Below are 24,264 nucleotides of genomic sequence, written 5' to 3'. Positions count from 1 at the left end.
ATATATATATATATATGAAATACTTGAATTTCAGTGTTCTGGAGGCCATCCAGTAGATGGCAGTATTGTCCTGTTTAAGAGTGTCACAACATTGCTGTTTACGGCAGACGAACTGCTTTACGGTAGACTAAACGTGACTGCTGTTGTTGTGTGTTGTTACCGCGCTGGGAGGACGTTAATGAAACTGCCTAACAATAAACCCACATAAGAAACCAAGAACTCGCCCTCGATCCTTCTACAGTTATAACGTGATTGGGCAGGCACGCTGTAAATATTGTGGGAAAGCGGACGTGAAAACAGACTGTCGCCGCTGTCCCCACTCAGGTCCGCATTGAGCTGGAGGGGGCGTGGCCTCCAGCTCCGGCTGAATTCCGGGAGTTTATCGGGAGATAATTTCTGCCGGGAGGTTATCGGGAGAGGCGCTGAATACCGGGAGTCTCCCGGTAAAACCGGGAGGGTTGGCAAGTATGTTTGTGAGACTACCACAGAGACTTTTGTGTGTTCTCTGTATGCGCTGAGCTTGTCATCATTGTTTTGGCTTGTTAATAAAGAGACAGTTGATCCATAACTCCCTTGTTATTTTTGTTAGTGTTCCTTGAGAGTGTACAAACTTTTACTAAAATATGGACTTTTGTCTAGAGTGGAACCCATCATTTATCGTTACATTGTTTCTTATGAAAAAAGTTACTTCACTATACATACTTGTCTATTTACAAACCCTTTTCAAGAACCGGTTAAGTTTGTAAATCGAGGTTCCAATGTACCTGCTTTGAACTGTCCTCATCTTTGATTTCGCTCTTGTCGCTAGGTTGACCTTTGTCAATTGTAGGACAAACGTCATGGATTCCAACGCTTGCCTCCTTCACTTCAACATCACAGCTGTCTTGAGTATCAGCCGTGCATGTGAAGCCTTTCAGCCTCTCCAAAGTGGACCGGCACAAACCACCCAGCCCTCGACTCTTTGAGTCTGACAACAAGAATGACAAATTGTTAAAAAATAAAAGGTGGAATGATTGCTTAAGTGGAATTTTGGCTATACACAACTCACAAAAATGTTGGGATATTTAGCTTTTGTGTGAAATTCCAGGATGAACCAGACATGCACTACAACCTTTGTGGGGTGGAAAAAAGCATCAATAAGGCAATACATTGCGATAGGTTTTCATTTCGATACAGTAACCGTTTTTACTTGTGCAACCCTGTACTGCTGCCTTGCTGTGTGGCGTTAGTGGTCAACTCAGCAGTCGAAGATGTCGACAGACTCCTGAGAGTTCCCTCGACCGCAGGTGACATTATCACACAATAAAGTGCAATCTCGGCAGAACACGTTGCTCAGATTCTCTTTCTACACAAAAATCTCAAAACAAAATAAGTCAAGTACACATAGGCTTAATACTCATTCATGAATAAGCCGTTTATTCATGAATGAGCACATGAATCCCTGCTTATTGTCAAGGAGAGACACAGTTGCCGATTCAACAATGTTGGTTTCAGTTCATGTGCATCAACCGTCATACTATTTCAGATGTATTAATATTGTTTATAAAAAAAAAATAATGTGGCCATTTTATTTTTCTCATACTTTTCAGCTCAGTGTATTCAGTGTCACATATACTACAAAACCCAAAACCAGTGAAGTTGTCACGTTGTGTAATTCGTAAATAAAAACAAAATACAATGATTTGCAAATCTTTTTCATCTTATATTCAATTGAATACACTGCAAGATATTTAATGTTCGAACTGAGAAACTTATTTATTTATTTTTTGAAAATAATCATTAACTTAGAACTTAATGGCAGCAACACATTGCAAAAAAGTTGGCACAGGGGCATTTTTACCACTGTGTTACATGGCCTTTCCTTTGTCGTATTTTACGCTTCATAATGCGCCACACATTTTCAATGGGATACAGGTCTGGACTACAGGCAGGCCAGTCTAGTACCCGCACTCTTTTACTATGAAGCCACGCTGTTGTAAAACGTGGTTTGGCATTGTCTTGCTGAAATAAGCAGGGGCGTCCATGATAACGTTGCTTGGATGGCAATATATGTTGCTCCAATACTTGTATGTACCTTTCAGCATTAATGGTGCCTTCACAGATGTGTAAGTTACCCATGTCTTGGGCACTAATACACCCCCATACCATCACAGATGCTGGCTTTATAACTTTGCGCCTATAACAATACGGATGGTTCTTTTCCTCTTTGGTCCGGAGGACACGACGTCCAGTTTCCAAAAACAATTTGAAATGTGGACTTGTCAGACCACAGAACACTTTTCATCAGTCCATCTTAGATGAGCTTAGGCCCAGCGAAGCCGGCAGCGTTTCTGGGTGTTGTTGATAAATGGCTTTCGCTTTGCATAGTAGAGTTTTAACTTGCACTTACAGATGTAGAGACCAACTGTAGTTACTGACAGTGGTTTTCTGAAGTGTTCCTGGGCCCATGTGGTGATATCCTTTACACACCGATGTCGCTTTTTGATGCAGTACCGCCTGAGGCATCGAAGGTCCGTAATATTATCGCTTACGTGCAGTGATTTCTCCAGATTCTCTGAACCATTTGACGATATTACGGACCGTAGATGGTGAAATCACTAAATTCCTTGCAATAGCTCGTTGAGAAATATTGTTCTTAAACTGCTCGACAATTTGCTCACGCATTTGTTCACAAAGTGGTGACCCTCGCCCCATCCTTGTTTGTGAATGACTGAGCATTTCATGGATGCTGCTTTTATAACCCAATCATGGCACCCACATGTTACCAGTTAGCCTGCTCACCTGTGGGATGTTCCAAATAAGTGTTTGATGAGCATTCCTCAACTTTCTCAGTCTTTTTTGCCACTTGTGCCAGCTTTTTTGAAACATGTTGCAGGCATCAAATTCCAAATGAGCTAATATTTGCAAAAAATAACAACGTTTTGTAGTTCAAACGTTAAGTATCTTGTCTTTGCAGTGTATTCAATTGAATATAGGTTGAAAATGATTTGCAAATCATTGTATTTTGTTTTTATTTACAATTTACACAACGTGCCAACTTCACTGGTTTTGGGTTTTGTACTTGTGCAATATGTATGCATAGACAAAACAATCTATCTTCATATCTATTCAGTGGAGTGTTCAGTGAAAGACATTTTTGTTCAGGGAGACAATTGTAAACTGTATTTTGACATTCAAGTGGCAAGAAACTTCCTCTCCAACCACCCTCAAACGTTCATTCACTAGTGTGGGCTGTCCTGGAATTTGTCCAATGAATTATTATTGTCATCTGATCACACCATGCGATTAAGACAACACCCAACAATTGTCAAAAGCAGGTTGCAACCAAGAATAATAAACCACTAATAATAAAAATATGCTGGAAATTGTTTTGATTGATTCATGGACCACACACCTTTTGTGAATTTAGCTGTTCAGCTCCTTGCTAGAGAACAACTTGTGCAAAAAGTAAAGAAACACTGAACAGTTGGACATTTGGTTCATTTAAATGTTTAAAGAAGGTCAAATTTAGTTAAGATTATAGTGCAGGTGTGCTCAAAGTGGGGCACGGGGGTCACATTTGGCCCACCAAATCGTTTCGTTTGGCCCGTAAAGGGTGGCTTCCAAAAAGTAATACATATTGATAGTACTGATATCTTTCAAGCTCAGACTATCAATGAAACCATGTCCGCAAGGCTAAGTATAGGTCGCATCTATTGAATGTGATGATCTCCATTTCTTTAAATAAGTTGGCAAAGGGCTACACCAGTGGTTCTTAACCTGGGTTCGATCGAACCCTAGGGGTTCGGTGAGTCTGCCTCAGGTGTTCGGCGGAGGTCAAAACACACCCGACTCATCGTGTAAATACAAACTTGTTCCTATCGGCGTATTACGGATACGGCAACAGCTGACTGGTTTGCAGGTGTGTATTTTGTTGTGAGTTTATGCACTGTTGGTTTTGTTGTTTGAACAAGGTGATGTTCTTGCACGGTTCATTTTATGCACCAGTAAAAAAACATGGTAATACTTTAGTATGGGGAACATATTCACCATTAATTATTTGCTTATTAACATGCAAATTAGTAACATATTGGCTCTTAACTAGTCATTATTAAGTACTTATTAATGCTTTATTCGGCATGGCCTTATTATAACCCTAACCCTCTAACCGTGACCCTAACCAAATAACTCTAAATTAAGTCTTTATTACTTAGAATATGTTCCCCTAGTGTCCAAATAACTCTAAATTAAGTCTTTGTTACTTAGAATATGTTCCCCATACTAAAGTGTTACCAAAAACATAACTTTGTCTTGAATTTGAAAAAAAAAAAACATTTTATTTTTCACTAAAGAAGGGTTCAGTGAATGCGCATATGAAACTGGTGGGGTTCGGTACCTCCAACAAGGTTAAGAACCACTGGGCTACACTCTTCACTCATAGCAATGCTGTACACCAGGGGTGTCAAACTCATTTTAGATCGGGGGCCAAATGGAGAAAAATCTACTCCCAAGTGGGCCGGACTGGTAAAATCACGGCACGATAACTTAAAAATAAAGACAACTTCAGATTGTTTTCTTTGTTTAAAAATAGACCATGCACATTCTGGAAATGTACAAATCATAATGTTGTTGGGGTTTTTTTACACTTACATGTTGCGGTTAATAGTATTTTATCTTAATTTGTCGTTATTTTTATTTTCTCAATAAATTATGTGATAATATTCATCAGTCAAATTATTGGGGTTAATTTTCAATCCATCAAGATAAAAAAATTATATCAAAATCAAATTACAGTATGGTATTTATGTAGTTTGATCATTTTCCTCGACGGATGTACTAACATGATGTGGTTTATTTTGTACATATGTAGCATCATCTACAAAGATACAAAGAATTGCTATTGCGCCATCCAGTGGACACATTTAGAACAGCTGTGTCTTTCATTCATAAATTTTAGGTACATTTTTATACTTAGCAAACTCATCACGAGGGCCGGATAAAACCTGTTCGCGGGCCTGATCCGGCCCTCGAGCCGTACGTTTGACACCCCTGCTGTACACCAATGGGCTTGTGGCACCTTTGTCATACTGCATTTTAGGTTCACCCTGAAATTTCACCTGAGAGACAAATATGTCTAACTTTATGTGAGTAGTGAAATTGGGCTGGGCTCACCTGTAGAGCTCTGAGTGGAATCTGTGTCAATGTCTCCATCCTCTTGAACCTGAAGGGAGAGCCTGGCTTGTTTGGAAGGTGAGTCAGAATGATGATGGGAGGCACGCTTCTGTGGAGGGTTAAAGTAAACTAATGAGTCGCATACTCAAAAGAAAAACAGATTGAAGTTGTTTATAGCTCACCTTGCCTCTTGGAGGATTAGAATTAGCTTGTGTTTTTGGCACACTACTGCTACTCAATCCCCCGAAGTACCGGCTAATGGACGTCTGGGTGGTACACGACTTTTTCAGACTTTTGGGCATAGTTACCAATTATTTATAATAAAATCTCCCATAAACGGGCATTATGTTGACAGCACAGAAGAATCCACCTTTTTGAACACACGGCGGCGCGCGTTAATGACGTACCATCAAGCAAGCACCCTGTTTCCTGTTGACTGTTTCAACATTAAATATATTTATGTTACTTAAGAACATGTTTGTTCTGTATTCCCACATTATCATATTTTTAATACATTTTCTGTCATAAAAAATTGCGTTTTTCTTTACGTGCATTCTTTTTAAGCACAAATCAACATTTTCTTAAGTCATCTAAAAGCTTTTATTTTTTTTAATTGACGTCCTGACATCCGGCATAAACCACTCCAGTAATCTAACTTTATAATACATTATAAAACATTTTCTCTGAATCATAAAAATATCACGATGCAGTGACCAGATCAAATATCACATAAAATATAATTTAAAAAAATTGGAAACATGCAAGCGAAAAAAGTTTTTAATTCAAGAAAAACTGTTTTCCTTTAGTTTTTTTTTAATATATATTTTACATATGCCATCTATCCATCGATTTCTACCGCTTGGGGCGGTGCCTGCATTCGGGCGGATATATATATATATATATATATATATATATATATATATATATATATATATATATATATATATATATATATATATATATATATATGTATATATATATATATATATATATATATATATATATATATATATATATATATATATATATATACATCCATCCACCCATCCATTTTCTACCGCTTGTCCCTTTTTTATATATATATATATATATATATATATATATATATATATCCATCCATCCATTTTCGACCGCTATATATATATATATATATATATATATATATATATATATATATATATATATATATATATATATATATATATATATATATATATATATATATATATATATATATATATATATATATATATATATATATATATATATATTCTAGTTTGCTTTACTGGTGACATCCAGGAGGCACCCAGTCGTTTCAACAATTGGAAAAAAATTTATAAATATTTGAATTATTTTAATAATAATAATGAAAATAGAAATAATATTAATGATAATAATAACATTAGTAATTCAAATAAAGTCAATCTGAGGGAGCAACATGAGAAATTATTATGAAAAACATAACGTTTGGAAAAATAAACTAATGCAAGATACATACAAAATATAATAGAAGCAAATATATAGAAATGAATTACAATTTTACAAAGTTTCACATAATTTGTTGGCACTATTAGTATATTATTACAGAGTATGGGTAGCTGTTATGTCATAATTTACCTCTTTGGAAATAGTTACCACCAAATGAACACCGATTATGAAAGCTTATGATGATGCTTTAGCACGTGGTCGAAATTGTCTTGACCACTACCTTACGACAAGGAAGGAAAACCCCTAAATAATCACTGAAAAATATGGAAACCAACAACATTTACAATATATCACATTTACCAGAGAATAACAAAGGGAAATCAGACATTGCTTTTGAATTTTGGTTCAAGCTTTAAAGTAAAAGGGCATGACACAAAAAATTACTTTTGTGCAGCCTAGGGCGCTGTTGCACATGCAGAGAGAGAAGATACACATCAGAATCAGCTTTATTGGAAAGAATTTGACTTGGTAGATTTTGCTCTCTTTTTTAGTGTAAACAATAAATATTAACGAGTAACTACAAATATAAACGAGGACTTAAATAACTAATACGTGCAAGGCTAATAAAAAAAAGTGCAGAGGTGTGTAGAGCAAAGAGCAAAACGGTGATGATGTAAACATGAGTTAGTACATTCACAGTGACAGATGAGTTCCATAGGTATTTCACAACATTCATCAGATTGATAGCCTGGGAGAGGAAACTGTTCTTATGACGGGTTGTTTTGGCGTACAGTGATTTGTAACGCCTGCTGCAGTTTGGACAGTTTGTGACCACGGTGTGAGGGGTCTGCAGTGATGCTAGCATGGAGCTGTAAAGGTTAAGGGTTGCCAATCGGTTGCAGATACTACAGCTAAGTTTGATGTTGCATAAAATGCGTATTTGTTGTCGAAATTTTGACTTTAAAAGTTGGTCAGACTTTGATAAAACGTGTTACAAAATCAACTCAGGGGTAAAGCACTGAGTGTTATAGCTCACATCAGGGGTCGGCAACTCAAAATGTTGAAAGAGCCATATTGGACCAAAAATACAAAAAAGTAATCTGTCCGGAGCCGCAAAAAATTAAAAGACTTTTATAAGTGTTATAATGATGGCAATACATGATGTAAGTGGCTAATTAGCTATATTAGCCTACTATCAAAATGACTATGTGTAGCAGGCTGACGCAAATCTTTGTTGACAGAATAGTTGAAATGTAATATTTATTCTACACATTTTTACAACATTGGAAAACATTAGTAAAACTTCCCAGAGGGTGAGATAACTCCTGGAAATTACTGTCATAGAATTACCAAAGGTATAGCTGTGTGTGTCCAAGTTAAAGGAAATGGCAGGCTTTCTTCTTCTAATGGATTTATTACAATCTTTGCAAGTCGGCTAACGTTTGCTGTGGTCTGGAACAACATGGTACACTAACAGCTATCAGAAATGCAGCCAATATTACATACAGATAATGTGGCATGAAACATGGAAAAATAAACTAAATACACAGAGGACATAAGTAAAGGAAATTAAATGAGCTCAAATATAGCTACAAACGAGGCATAATGATGCAAAATGTACATACAGCTAGCCTAATTAGCATGTTAGCATCGATTAGCTTGCAGTCATGCAGTTACCAAATATGCCTGATTAGCACTGCATAACAAGTCAATAATATCAACAAAGCTCACCTTTGTCCATTCACGCACTGTATAAAACTTTTGGTGGACTAAACAAGACAAAAAAGGAGTGGCATAAAACCCGTCTTTCTGTGGCAGCATCGGAGAAAGTGATACATGTAAACAAACTGTTGAGTCACAGTCCAAACAACGGTGAGTTCAAGGGCCGCTGAAATTAGTAGGACAAAACGGCGCTCACCAAATATTCTCATCAGTGAAGCATAAACACAAACATAACAATTAGGAAGGTTTGTGTCGTGTTTGTCCTCCTACAGAAACCATATTACAACAAAAAATATATTTTTCACCACATTTTTTTACCATTTCCATACGTTTTTGAAAAAGCTCCATGGAGCCACCAGGGCGCCGCTCAAGAGCCGCATGTGGCTCTAGAGCCGCGGATTGCTGACCCCCGGCTCACATAATACTGTAAAATCTGAAGTTCTGAAAGTTTATAAGTTTGATCCTACGACATATCCCCAACGATTTTGGGTTAGTTGAAAAGGCTTGATTCTCAGACTTATTCATAATTTTTTTGTGGTTTAATTTCTGCATATAAATGTTGGTTTATACCAGAGATAATTAACTGGCGGACCAAGACACCATCCTATAAGGATCTGTACCTTAATGGACCTTGACTTATAGTCATTCAAACATTTCAGTATTTTAAGTTTTGACGTAGCACTTCTATTTTGACCAGCACAGGTTTTCTAGACTTTAGGCTATACTGGTCAATTAACAACAACAGGGCACTTTATACGAAAAACAGATTCCTAGCCCCTTCCTGCCCAATTACCAGTAAGAATATAATGTTAAATCCCTCCCATATTTTTAATGTCCCCGGTGTTAGTGCTGGGCTTGTGAAGAGTCGAATCTCGGCAATATGTGTCAGGAAGATATGCAAATGTTTGTTTTAATTGCATAAAATCAGTATTTGTTGTCCAAATTAGTTGTCTAAAAGTAGACACTTTGTTTGAAAGAATAGCATAATTTAGAAGTTGGTCATACTTTGATAGAACTATGTTGTTGCAGTGCGTACTCAGAGGTAAATCACTGAGTGTTGTAGCTCATAGTGAAAAATCTGCAGTTCTGAAAGTTTATTTGATATTCCTGAGACATATGGCCAATGTTTTCGTGTAAGGAAAAGGCTTGATTCGCAGACATATTCTGAATTTTTTGGCGATTTAATTTATGAATATTAATGTTGGTTTATAATTAACTGGCGGACCAAGACACAATCGAATCTGAACTTACAGTATATGGACCTAGACCTCATTTAAATATTTCAGTATTTTAAGTTTTGATGGGGCACTCTATTTTCTAGACTTTACGATACTGGTCAATTAATGAATGGCAGGGCACTCTTTATGAAAAACAGATTCCCTGCCCCGTTACCAGTAAGAATATGGAGGTAAATCAGGGCCATAAGTTTTGTACCTGAATAAATTTACTTTGAAACTGAAAGTTCAGGTTTTAAATGGTCAAAATTAAACATGGTTTTGTGACAACATGCAGAATCGAAAGAAGTTGAGGGGCGGCGGAAGTGAATCCGCGATACACGGATTGAAGTGGACCAAGGATCGGTGGCTGACTGTGAGAGTATCAACTGTTTGAGTCTTTTTGGTGGTTCGCATAATCTGATTTGTGACTGGATTGAGATGGAAGGGGGAAAAGAATAAAGGAAAGTCGAGTGCTAAAAGAGTGCATGAAAATGATGGAGGAGAAGGTACGATAAAAAAGGATGGTCAAAAATTGCACGATTATATATAAATTTAAGTCAAATAGACACATGGACGTTATTAGCTTGATGACATTGGAGAGGTGGAGATGGCCAATGTGCTAAGGGATGGAAGCCAGTTGATTAAATTTAAAAATGGAGAGCAAAAGAGCAAAGCAATGCGATTGCAAAAGCTGTGCAATAAGATCGATTGATTGATTGAAACTTTTATTAGTAGATTGCACAGTACAGTACATATTCCGTACAATTGACCACTAAATGGTAACACCCGAATAAGTTTTTCAACTTGTTTAAGTCTGGGTCCACGTAAATCAATTCATGGTAAAAATATATACTATCAGCATAATACAGTCATCACACAAGTTAATCATCAGAGTATAAAGATTGAATTATTTACAATTTGGGGGGAGGGATGTGGAGGGGGGGTTGGGGCGGGGGGATAATTTAAGCCATGCATTGGCCAGGAATCGAACCCAGGTCAACTGCTTGGAAGGCAGCTATACTAGCTACTATACCACCAATGCAGATAACTAGTGCCAACGCTATGGGCACATAGCTAGTGTGTGCCATGCTAAGATGAGATGTGGAAGGTGTGGAGGGGAGCATGAATATGGAGTATGTGGAAGAAATGAACAGATCAAGTTTTCTAACTGTAGAGGGAATCACACAGCAGCTTATGTTGGCTGCATCACAAGGAAACAGGCAACAGAAGTACAGCAAATGAGAGTTGAAATAAATATTACATATGCAGAGACAGTTAAAGCAAAGCAGTAATCAGAGCAAAGGGTGGCTATTTTGAAGAAACTAGAATATAAAACATGTTTTCAGTCATTTCACCTTTTTTAGTTAAGTACATAACTCCACATGTGTTCATTCATAGTTTTGATGCCTTCAGTGACAATCTACAATGTAAATAGTCATGAAAATAAAGAAAACGCATTAAATGAGGAGATGGTGTGTCCAAACTTTTGTCCTGTACTGTAAGTGATCTTGATCTTGTTTTTCATGAGTTATGTGCTAGGATTGCATGTCTGGGTGGGGTTTTGCTTTGGAAAAAATTGGAACACCTCATAGAACACATTTACAAACAAACTGTTAGAAAGTGGCATCGGAGGGAAAACATATGACATCATAAAGTCAATGTACACTAACAACAAATGTGCTGTCGAGATTAGGGAAAAACATACAGCTTCCTCCCACTTCCAAAAACATGCACCTGGGGATAGGTTGATTGGCGACACTAAATTGGCCCTAGTGTGTGAATGTGAGTGTGAATGTTGTCTGTCTATCTGTGTTGGCCCTGTGATGAGGTGGCGACTTGTTCAGGGTGTACCCCGCCTTCCGCCCGATTGTAGCTGAGATAGGCTCCAGAGCCCCCCGCGACCCCGAAGGGAATAAGCGGTAGAAAATGAATGGATGGATGGAATTGGCAAAAACATTGGAACAAGCTACATCACCTAACATCCCTCTAGCAGACACAGAAGTCAAATGCCTACTGTTTGCAGACGATCTGGAAAGAAGGGCTACAGCAGCATCTTGATCTTCTATACAAATTCTCCAAAACCTGGGCATTGACAGTCAATCTAACTAAGACAATAGTTATGATGTTCCAAAAAAGAACCAGCCTCCAGCACCACAAACACAAATTCAGCCTAGATACATTTGCCCTAGATTAGAACACACAAAAAACTATACCTATCTCGGCCTAAACATCAGTGCCACAGGGAACTTCAACCAAGCTGTGAACTGTGTAGATAAATCAAGGGTGCATGCACCCTGCCTTCTTTTTTGTCCTATTTTTTACTCTAATTTTATTTACACTTTTATACATATATATATATATATATATATATATATATATATATATATATATATATACTGTGTATATATATATATATATATATATATATATATATATATATATATATATATATATATATATATATATATATATTATTTTATTTTATTTTAAAAAAATTTATTCTTAATTGTTTTGTAAATTGTTGTCTGTATTATTAACATGCTACAAAGTTGTTAATTTTATTTTTTTTTAAAGGGATTTTACTGTTAAAGCATGGGGATATGCGACCATCTTAAGGAACATTTACAGTAAAAAAAAAAATGTATACAATGATTTCCAACATTTTAGATTAATTCTTACCAATACAGTATTTTTTTCTGTGCATCGAAATTATTCCTATCCTCATCTTATCTTAAACAGCTACAATCAATTATTTTGTTGCTAAAAAAAAAAGAAGAAAAAAATTAATTCCATCTCTGTGAAGAAACAATACAACAGGAAGTAAAAGAGGGCCTACAGTGACCCCTGCTGGAATAATTAAGCTAGTGGCAACACATGTTCGAAATAAACTAATGGGTGAGGGCGGACCTACATCACTTCTGCCTACCAATCCCCTAGCAACCGGGAATTCGTTGAAAACAAACCAGCTCACAGCGAACACAGCATTGACAGAAAAAGCATTTAACGAGCGTTGTGGCTTGGAAGTCGGCGTTAAATCCTTCATTTACGCATTTTTACTTATTCGCATATCGTGTGAAAAAACGAAAATGTATTATTTGCGTCAGACTCGTCTCAGTGAACTTTAAAGCTTCTCAGGCTTAGCTTAGCTTGCTAGTTAGCTTAGCCTGCGCGCTACTAAGAAAGAGACGCGGAAGTTATCAACAACAAGATCAAGTGTTAATGTATAAAATATTGAGAGATTTGAGGGCTACATGTATTGAATGGCAACATGAAAATTATAGGGTTTATTAGTTTTTAAAAACCCAACTGTTAAGTGCAAATTTAAACGAAACCGGTTTTCGAAAATAGCTAGCTAGGCTATAGACCAGGGGTCACCAACGTGGTGCCCGCGGGCACCAGGTCGCCCGTAAGGACCAGATGAGTCGCCCGCGGGCCTGTTCTAAAAAAAAAAAAAAAAAAAATTTATTTATTTATTTTTTTTTTTTAAATTAAATCTACATAGAAAAAACACAAGATACACTTTCAATCAGTGCATCAACCCAAACAACCTCCCCCATGCACACTCATCCACACCCACTCACACAAAAGGGGTTATTTCTTTCTGCTACCAATATTCTGGTTCCCACAACATAGACAACACATCTGCAAGGGACAGTCCCTGAAGCACGCATGATTGTATAGGCTGCTGGTCCACTAACATTTTCATTAATTACTATTTTTTATGTGATTATTTTTATATTGTTTTACTTTCTTTTTTATCCAAGAAGATGTTTTTTATTTATTTATCTTATTTTATTTTATTTTTTAAAAAAGGGCCTTATCTTCAACAGACCAGGTTGTCAATGAAATTAGATTTGTTTAAAGGGTTTTTTAAACCAGGCCCAGTCCAGATAATGTCCAAGTCGGACTCAGCAACACACACCTTCATTCATGTACACAGAAACAAATTAGGGAACACAACAGATTGCATATAATTTATAAACAAAATTACATTTTCAAAATAAGCATTTATGTACAGTCCAGATTATGTCCAAGTCACTCAAATTAGGGAACACAACAACAGATATCATATAATCTATAAACATAATTATACTTTCAAAATAAGCCTTTGAGGACTTCTCATCTTTTTTTTAATGTTTTTTGGCATCATTATCGTTTTCAACCATGTAACTTCCTAAAATTAGAAAATACTGAATAAATGTTTTAAAGAAAGTAACACTAAGTGAATATCTGTTTTTGGCCTTAAAAATAAACATTTTACAGAGTACTATAATTAAATTGACTAAATCATGATTGTCAATGAACTCTCCTAAAATAACAGAAACCACATTAAGCTTCATAAACACACCAATCCTTAAACACATTTTTTCAACTTCCACCCAAAACAAAGACACAATATGACAATACCAAAACAAATGCAGGGTGGATTCAGGCTCCTGACAACAAAATTGGCAATCATCTGACTCTGTCATATTCCATAATTTTAACATTTTCCCTGTGGGTAAGAAGTTATAAATAATTTTAATTTGAAAATAACGATTTTGCACATCGATAGTGGTTTTATAGATTAGTTTGAATATGGCATCCCATGGCAACGGGCAGTCAAAAAAGTCCTCCCATTTTCCATTTGTGTTGTATGAGGCAGCCTTCAAAGATTTCTTCATTCATTTCCTTGGAAATAGCAAGTGATGCTGCAGTTTTTAGTTACAAGATTTTCATGTCTATGAAACTTATGGTATTAAGAGAATCAATAAAATATACAATGAATTTACTCAGATTATATGATTTATAGGAACGATAATGAAGTTGGAATAATTAGTTATAATTGCAATGGTCTTGCAGACAACAGAAAAAGAAAACTTATATTTATGTGGCTGAATGAAAAAAAACAAGATCTTTTTTGTCTTCAAGAAACGCATTCAACACATTTAGATGAAGAAAAATGGAGAAAAGAATGGGATGGTCCAATTTTCTTTTCACATGGTTACAGAAATTCAAAAGGTGTTATGATTTTGATAAAAAAAAACTTTTATTTTCAATTTAACTCTATGGAAAAAGACTCACAAGGACGTTGGCTAATATTAAATATGATTATTCAAGGTCAAAAGATGTGTGTTTTGAATCTGTATGGGCCAAATGTTGATGAACCTTCCTTTTTTGAAGAAATAAGTGACATGTTGCAAGAACAACAAGGGGAAATTATTATTGTGGGGGACTTTAACGTTGCTCTGGATAAAGTTCTGGACCGAAAAGGGAATTTTTCAATGGATTATCATCCTCAATCTTTACAAAAGATTCAAAATGTTATGGATGCATTTGATTTAATTGATATCTGGAGATTCAAAAACCCTAGGTTAGTACGGTATACATGGAGAAGACAAAACCAGGCAAGTCGTATTGACTATTTTTTGATATCATTTTCATTGCTAAACAAAGTGACTGCAATAGCAATCGATGATAAGTTGCGTTCTGATCATAATTGTATAGGAATAAATATTGCAATTGAAGATAATACACGTGGGCCCGGATATTGGAAGTTTAATCAAATGCATCTACAGGATGATGAATTTATCGAAAAAACAAAGCAATTTATTACTGATTTTTTTTTTTAAATAATGTAGGATCTTCAAATCCCCAAATAGTCTGGGAAGCCTTCAAATGTTGTTTTAGAGGATATGCCATTGCATACTCTTCATGGAAAAAAAAAAAAATTAAAGCGGCAGAACAGGAATTAAAGAAAGAAATTGAGGATTTACAAAAAAACATTGACAGTAATGATAATCTAACTAGTGAGCAACTGAATACCTTTACAGCCAAACAAGAGGAGTTAGCAGATTTAGTTGAAAAACAATTATTGAAAAGTTATGACTGCAACAGAGCAATCTGGATGAAAAAAGGTGAGAAGTGTTCAAAATTCTTTTTAAATATCCAAACAAAAAATCGTTCTAAAAAGAACATTTCCAAGCTTATTAAAACAAATGGAAAGGTATTGGATACACACACCACATTGTTGAAAGAAATGGAAAATTACTTTAAAAACCTTTTTTCTAATCCAGTAATCCCTCCTGAAACTACAACTTTTTTTCCAGAAAATTATGAAAGAAAATTGAATTCGGAAGAAAGCCATTCATGTGAAGGCCTCATTAGAGAGGAAGAACTTGTGGAAGCTGTTAAATCTTTTCATCCAGGGAAAACCCCAGGATTAGATGGAATACCTATTGAGGTTTATCAAGTATTTTATGAAGATCTTAAGAAACCATTACTTTCTAGTTTTAATTACTCATATGAGACAGGTTTTTTGTCCAACACTCAAACAGAAGGTCTTATTTCCTTATTATTGAAACAGGAAATAAATGGTCAGTATAAAGACCCAGTTCATCTAAAAAATTGGAGACCAATAACACTGCAGTGTTATGATGCTAAAATCCTGGCAAAATGTTTGGCTACACGACTTAAGTCTGTTTTGTCAAATATTATTCACCAAGATCAATCAGGCTTCCTACAAGGAAGAAATATAGGAAACAATATTACACAGTTATTAGAAATTATAGAGAATTATAATATGGAAAATAAAAGAGGATTAATTTTTGTAGCCGACCTGGAGAAGGCTTTTGACAAAATTAGCTTGGATTTTATTTGTAAAAGCTTAGTTTTTTTCAATTTTGGCAACTCCGTATTACACTGGATCAAGACGCTATATAATAAAACTAATTGTAGAATTATCAATAATGGATACATCTCTGGGACAATACCTCTATTAAGAGGTCTAAAACAAGGGTGCCCTTTGTCTCCATACTTATTTATTATTGCTATGGAAATATTGGCGATTAAAGTTAGATTGAATAAAAATATTGAAGGGCTCAGTAATAATAATATTGAAAGTAAAATAACAATGTATGCAGACGATACAAGCTTCTTTATAAGCCCCAATCCTCATTGTCTGCAAAACCTTCTTGATCTTTTGGACATATTTTCACAGCAATCTGGGCTTAAGCTAAATTATGATAAATGTAAAATATTAAGGATCGGAAATCTAAAGGGAACGTCCTTTCGAATGGAATGCAAAGTGCCTGTTTTGTGGACAGATGGACCAGTTAACATACTTGGTGTTGTTGTCCCAGAGGACCTGGAAGATCTAGGCTCAGTAAATTATGATAATCGACTAAGAAAGCTGGATAAAATTATGCAATTATGGAAAGGGAAATCCTTAACCTTGTATGGTAAAATATCTATTGTCAACTCGTTAATTATTCCTCAATTTATTTATTTGTTTTTGTCATTACCAGCTCCATCACAAAACTTTTTTAATATTTATGAGCGGAGGGTCTTCGATTTTGTCTGGGACGGCAAACCAGAAAGGATTAAAAGAAAGGTTTTGTACAATGAATATGAATATGGGGGCTTGAAACTTCTCAACCTTGAAGCTATGTGTCTGTCTTTAAAAGCATCAATTGTTCCAAAGATGTATTTAAACACTGAGTGGTACACAAGTGTCCTGTTGGACAGAAAACATGTATTGTATCAAAAGAAATTGTATCCTTTTTTACAAGTGATCCCCTCCCATTTTCCTTATGTAGAGAGTCTGCTGGGAAACATGGCGGGGTTCATAAAGGAAACAATCCACTCATGGTGGTGTTTTCAATTTTATGTACCAGAAAAAAGAGATGATATTTTGCAGCAAATAATATGGATGAACTCTAATATTGTAATAGATGGAAAGCCTTTCTTTTGGAAAAATATGTTTGAAAGAGGAATCATTTTTGTCAATGACATTATCAATGAGAATGGAAAAATTATGAAATATGATGAATTTACAACTATGTATGGTGATGCTTGTTCAAGCTTTTCATTTAATCAACTAACTGGAGTCATTGGGAAAAGATGGAAACAAATTAATTATGGAACTACTAAATTATTAGTTTGTAAGCCCTTAATAAGAAATTCTAGTTGGCAAAAAGGAACTAAAATAAATAGAAAAATATATAAGTTTTATTTAATAAAGAAATCTTTGAAGGCTGCCCCATACAACACATATGGAAAATGGGAGGACTTTTTTGACTGCCCGTTGCCGTGGGATGCAATATTCAAATTAATCTACAAAACCACTATCGATGTGCAAAATCGTTATTTTCAAATTAAAACTATTTATAACTTCCTACCCACGGGAAAAATGTTAAAAATATGGAATATGACAGAGTCAGATGATTGCCGATTTTGTTGTCAGGAGCCTGAATCCACCTTACATTTGTTTTGGTATTGTCATATTGTGTCTTCATTTTGGGTGGAAGTTGAAAAAATGTGTTTAAAGATTGGTTTGTTTATGAAGCTTGATGTGGTTTCTGTTATTTTAGGAGAGTTCATTGACAATCATGATTTAGTCAATTTAATTATAGTACTCGGTAAAAGGTTTATTTTTAAGGCAAAAAACAGATATTCACTTAGTATTTCTTTCTTTAAAACATTTATTCAGTATTTTTTAACTTTAGAAAATTATATGGTTGAAAACGATAATGATGCCAAAAAACATAAAAAAAAGATGGGAAGTCCTCAAAGGCTTATTTTGAAAATGTAATTTTGTTTATATATGATATGCAATCTGTTGTTGTATTCCCTATTTTAAGTGTACATAAATGAAGGTATGTGTTGCTGACTTCGACTTGGATGTGATGTGGACTGTACATGGGTGCTTAATTTGAAAATGTATTTTTGTTTGTGGATTGTATGCAACCTGTTGTGATCCCTGGTTTTTGGTGTACATGGGTGAAGGTGTGTGTTGCTGAGCCCGATCTGGACGTAATCTGAACTGGACCTGGTTTTAAGAACCCTTTTGAACAATCTGATTTTATTGACAATCCGGTCTGGTGAAGTTAAGGTCCTTTGTTTGTTTTGTTTGAAAGTAAAACAAATTTAAAAACAATTACATAAAAAATAGTGATTAGTGAAAATGTTAGTGGACCAGCACCACACACAATCATGTGTGCTCGAATGACTGTATCCCTTGCAGACTGTATTGTTCTATACTGTAGGAACCAGAAGTTGTTGTTTTTTTAATAACAGAAAGAGACAGCTCCTTTTGTGTAAATGAGTGTGGATGAGTGTGAATGGGGGAGGGAGGGTTTTCTTGGGTTGATGCACTAATGGTAAGTGTATCTTGTGTTTTTTTTTAAATGTTGTTTGAAATAAATAAATAAATTAAAAAAATAAATTAAAAAAAAAAAAGATTTCTTCATTAAATAAAAATTATATATTTTTCTATTTATTTTAGTTCCTTTTTGCCAACTAGAATTTCTTATTAGAGGTTTACAAACTAATAATTTAGTAGTTCCATAATTAATTATTTGTTTCCATCTTTTCCCAATTACTCCAGTTAGTTGATAAAATGAAAAGCTTGAGCAAGCATCACCATACATAGCTCTAAATTAATCATACTTCATAATTTTACCATTCTCATTGATAATATCATTGACAAAAATGATTCCTCTTTCAAACATATTTTTCCAAAAGAAAGGCTTTCCATCTATTACAATATTAGAGTTCATCCATATTAACTGCTGCAAAATATCGTCTCTTTTTTCTGGCACATAAAATTGAAAACACCACTATGAGTGGATTGTTTCCTTTATGTTTCCCAGCAGACTCTCTGGGAGGGGATCACTTGTAAAAAAGGATACAATTTCTTTTGATACAGTACATGTTTTTTGTCCAACAGGACATTTGTTTACCACTCAATGTTTAAATACATCTTTGGAATAATTGATGCTTTTAAAAACCGACACATAGCTTCCATGTTGAGAAGTTTCAGGCCCCCATATTCATACTCATTGTACAAAACCTTTCTTTTAATCTTTTCTGGTTTGCCGTTCCAGACAAAATCGAAGACCCTCCGCTCATAAATCTTAAAAAAGTTTTGTGATGGAGCTGGTAATGACAAAAACAAATAAATAAATTGAGGAATAATTAACGAGTTGGCAATAGACATTTTACCATACAAGGTTAGGGATTTCCCTTTTCATAATTGCATAATTTTGTCCAGCTTTCTTAGTCGATTATCATAATTTACTGAGCCTAGATCTTCCAGATTTTCTGGGACAACAACACCAAGTATGTTAACTGGTCCATCTGTCCACAAAACAGGCACTTTGCATTCCATTCGAAAGGACGTTCTCTTTAGATTTCCGATCCTTAACATTTTACATTTATCATAATTAAGCTTAAGGCCAGATTGCTGTGAAAATATGTCCAAAAGATTAAGAAGGTTCCGCAAACAATGAGGAAAAATCTTATCTTTGTGAATCAGCCTTTTCTGACATGAACTTCATCAAGAACAAACACAGAACACGCCTCACTGATGCACATCTGCAAGACTCACTCAGAGTTGCAGTGTCAAGTTACACACCAGAGTACAACACACTAGTTAACAGCATGCAATGCCAGGCTTCCCACTAACTGACAAAGAAACAGATAACAGATTTGGTGTCCAGTTCAAAGTGTGACATGATTTAAAAATTTGAGAGCTTACTTTTGTATTTTACATGAGTTATTATTTGTACAAACATGGTGCAAAGTAATTCATGATTTGTTAAAAAATGTTAGTGGCTAGCTAGTTAAAATGGGATATTGTGATTTCACAAGACTGTCTTAGAAGTGATCATTTGAAAAGGTTCAATTTGAAAAATGTGCACTTAGAGAAAATATAAAAATAAAGTGTTGCATATTGATATTTATCTGTTTCTATATATATTTATTGTGAGAAATCATTAAGATGATCAGTGTTTCCACAAAGATAAATATCATTAATTATTAATAATAACAGAGTTAAAGGTAAATTGAGCAAATTGGCTACTTCTGGCAATTTATTTAAGTGTGTATCTAACTGGTAGCCCTTCGCATTAATCAGTACCCAAGAAGTAGCCCTTGGTTTCAAAAAGGTTGGTGACCCCTGCTATAGACTATATAGTATATTACTTAACTTAATCCTCTTCTTCCCGGATGGGAAATAAGGCTTCGACGACTCGACGCCATTCATCTCGCTGCTGTGCTCGTCTCTGTGCCTCGCCCCATGTAAGCTTTATCTCTTTCAGCTCCCCTTCAACTGTTCTTCGCCAGGTGTTCTTTGGCCGCCCTGGCTTACGTTTTCCCGGTGGTGTCCATCTTAACGCTGCCTTTGGTATCCTCTCGTTGTCCGGTTTTCGAAAATAGCTAGCTAGGCTATAGACTATATAGTATATACCGCATGTTATTTTTGTACAACAACAACTTCAGCTGTCGAACGTTATAAGGTACAAATTCAACAAGTACAACATTAGCACGGACGTATAGCCAAGTTGTGGTTAAGAAGGTGGATTTTTGTTCCTTATATTTACCAGAAACGAAGTGATCCGAACACACGACCCGGGACTTTGGGGGACTCCAGTGAGAATCGTCCTCGTTTTCCCAGTGTAAAGCTGCGAGCCATTTGTCTCGTCTCTGTGGGCTTTTATCACGCTTTGGCAGAACAAAATACAACCTTTGTTTTCCCTGTTTCCAGTTGTGGTTAGCACAACCAAAAACAACACAGTTTTTCAGCATTTTGGAGGCAAAATGACGGGTTTAACCAGCGTAGGTCGACAGGTTAAAGAGTAATGGCAACGGTTTGTTTTCAACGCCAGTCTGGTTGCTATGGCTCGAAGAACCCGTATGTAGCTCAGTTGCCCGGATGTCGGCCCTCACCCATACCATAGCTATTACCATAGCTAGCGTTGCTAGCTGGAAAACATTGCATGTTGTCACAAAACGAGCTTTCATTGTGAACATGAGTCTCCCCACCTGTGTGCTAGCCGCAGAAAAGCGCTGAAGAACCTAATATAGGGATTCGGCAGAACCAGACGCAGGCCATCCATTGCAATTGGGAATGGATCACTGCGCATGCGCGGCACGACTCACTGCACTTTAAATCAGCATTTTTAATGCTTGGCTGATTAAATGCATAATATGGCACGATTTGTTGGGCCATTTCCGCAATTTGTCATTGGTGCTGTTAAAAACATTCTTTGCGTCATTTCTTTCTCTGAAAATCGCAATGTGTGACCTATATAAGGTGAATTATGAATTAGTTGGGGCGGCGTGGCGAAGTTGGTAGAGTGGCCGTGCCAGCAATCGGAGGGTTGCTGGTTACTGGGGTTCAATCCCCACCTTCTACCATCCTAGTCACGTCTGTTGTGTCCTTGGGCAAGACACTTCACCCTTGCTCCTGATGGCTGCTGGTTAGCGCCTTGCATGGCAGCTCCCGCCATCAGTGTGTGAATGTGTGAGTGAATGTGGAAATACTGTCAAAGCACTTTGAGTACCTTGAAGGTAGAAAAGCGCTATACAAGTATAACCCATTTATCATTTAATTTGTTATGTTCCATGAAGACAACGTGAAGAGGAAGCCCCTTATCCTTTTACTGATTGGTCTGTCATGAGGCCACGCCCCTCACACCACTTCCACGGTATAAAGGGCCAAAAGTCTGAACCTGAAAAAACAGATTTGGATCTGAAGATGTGAAACTTGGAGGGGAAAAAAATGAAACTGTAAAAAATTTAAAATTTAATCTGAAAAAATTGAAAGATCAAATGTCAAAATATATGAAATAGAAACATTAAAATAAATAATTCATTCAAAAATGTTTTAATGTGAATCAAAGCTATATTCAAGTTGAAAAAAACAGTGTTTATTTTTATTTGAATACACTGACATCTTTTTCAACATTCAACATCAAAACCTGAACTTTCAGTTTCAAAGTAATTTTTTTCAGGTAGAAAACTTTTGGCCCTGGTTTACCTCCATATAAGAATATAATGTCAAATTCCAATGTCCCCTGTGTTCGCCAGTGATGTGTCAGGAAGATGTTCAAATGTGTGTTTTAATTATGTTAAATGTATTATTTTGCACAAAAAAATATGAATTATTTTTTTCCCATGAATTTTTTCTGATCTCATTCAACACAGCGTGGCTCTGTTGGTAGAGCGGCCGTGCCACCAATCCCCGGCTTCAGCCATCCTAGTCACGTCCACCCTTGCTCCTGATGGGTCGTGGTTAGGGCCTTGCTTTGCAGCTCCCGCCATCAGTGTGTGAATGTGTGTGTGAATGGATGAATGTGGAAATAGTGTCAAAGCGCTTTGAGTACCTTGGGCTTGAATGTAGAAAAGCACTATACAAATATACCATACCATGCCAACTTTATAAAGCCCTTTAAAAACAACCACAGTTGAAGAACAAAGGGCTGTACACCACAAAGAAATACAGGCAAAGGACAGACTGGAAAAAATAACATTTAAAACAGAAGTAAAATACACATTGAAAAAGCAAATACACATTACCCTAAAATCTATTTGTTAGATAAAAAGCAGTTAAAAAGTTAAAAACAGTTTAAAGTCTCATGCTGGGTTAAAAGCCAGTGAATAAAAATGGGTTTTAAGAAGTGTCTTAAAAATTGCCAAAGAAGGGGCCTGTCTCACATGGAGAGGGAGATCGTTCCAGAGTTTGGGACCCCCAACAGAGAAGGCTCTGTCCCTCTGAGCTTGCGCTTTGATTTGGGTACCTCCAGGAGCAGCTGATCAGATGACCTGAGGGACCGGGTGGGGACATAGAGGTGGAGCAGCTCAGAGAGGTAAGGTGGGGCAAGACCACGTAAGGATTTAAAAACGAGTAAGATCATTTTAAAATGGACTCTAAAAGACACAGGCAGCCAGTGGAGGGAGGCTAAAACAAATGTGCTCTCTTTTTCTTGTGTCGGTTAAAAATCGGGCAGCTGCATTTTGGACCAGCTGCAGACGTGAGAGGGAGGACTGACTAATTCCAAAATACAAAGAGTTACAGTAATCCAGCCGAGATGTGATAAAGGCATGGATTACTGTCTCAAACTGTTGCCTAGAAAGAAGGTTGTTAACCTTAGCCAGCTGACGTAAATAAAAAAAGCTGGTTTTCACCACTGTGCCAATCTGACGGTCCAATTTAAAATCACTGTCAATACGAAAGCCCAGGTTGGTGATCATGGGCTTAACGTGCAAAGCCAAGGGGCCAAAGTCAACAGGGGGGAGCTCACAGGTACCACTAGGTCCAAACACTGTTACTTCTGTCTTCTTTTCATTGAAGTATAAGAAATTTAGGGCCATACAGGCCTTGATATCAGACAAATATGACATATTTACATTGTACATCTCTCAATGGTTACAACTTATGACTTCTGTTTTATTATTGCTACTTACTTGTGCTGCTTCTTCCATTCAAAATATACATTTTTTGCACTAATGCAAAAGTATTTATTTGTGTACACATTTTGAATAAGGCGTGGAGTTGAAAACAACTGTTGAAATGTTCTTCTTCTTTTCTTCTCTTCTCTGTGGTCGGCCCCAAGCTCTGGAACACTCTGCACCTCCATGTTCGAACTGCTCCCACAGTGGAGTGTATTAAGCATGCACTTTTATTCTCTGGCTTTTAACACTGTGTGAGATGTGTGGTCCTCTGTGTTTTTACATTTGTTATTTCTATTTATTGTTTTAATTGGTTTTATCCTTTAAAATCGTTTTAATCATATCTATTTTTTTTTTTTTTTTTAATATTGGTTTTATATTTATTTATTTGTTTTATTCAGTCATTGGTGGAGCTAAGGATAGTATTTGCATCTTGTTTTTTAATATTTTTGTGCAGCGCTTTGGCAACATTTTCGTTGTTTAAATGGGCTGTATAAATAAAGTGGATTGGATTGGATTTAAATAATTTACA

The 24,264-nt window shown here is 36.0% G+C and overlaps 1 protein-coding gene across 6 annotated transcripts in view; it reads right to left on the bottom strand.

The window, feature by feature from the left end:
- The window catches only part of msh3 (mutS homolog 3 (E. coli)), a 96,762-nt gene extending 91,182 nt beyond the window's left edge, over positions 1-5,580 (bottom strand). For 3 of the 6 annotated variants that reach the window (XR_009821706.1, XM_062025495.1, XM_062025494.1), the window contains exons 1-3: positions 5,334-5,580; positions 5,152-5,260; positions 765-967 (exon numbers count right to left, since the gene is read on the bottom strand). Coding sequence is in view for 5 of the 6 variants with exons in the window: in XM_062025495.1 (XP_061881479.1) it covers positions 765-967; positions 5,152-5,260; positions 5,334-5,453 (432 nt within the window). In the remaining variant the exon portion in view is untranslated. The remainder of the gene's footprint in view (positions 1-764; positions 968-5,151; positions 5,261-5,333) is intronic. The other 3 variants (XM_062025491.1, XM_062025492.1, XM_062025493.1) reach the window with 1 other exon arrangement.
- Between the last annotated feature and the right edge of the window lie 18,684 nt (positions 5,581-24,264).

The sequence above is a fragment of the Entelurus aequoreus genome, linkage group LG17 (assembly GCF_033978785.1).
Source record: "Entelurus aequoreus isolate RoL-2023_Sb linkage group LG17, RoL_Eaeq_v1.1, whole genome shotgun sequence".
NCBI lineage: Eukaryota > Metazoa > Chordata > Actinopteri > Syngnathiformes > Syngnathidae > Entelurus > Entelurus aequoreus.
Note: the sequence above shows the minus strand (reverse complement) of the source record. Positions and strands in the feature narration are given on the sequence as shown.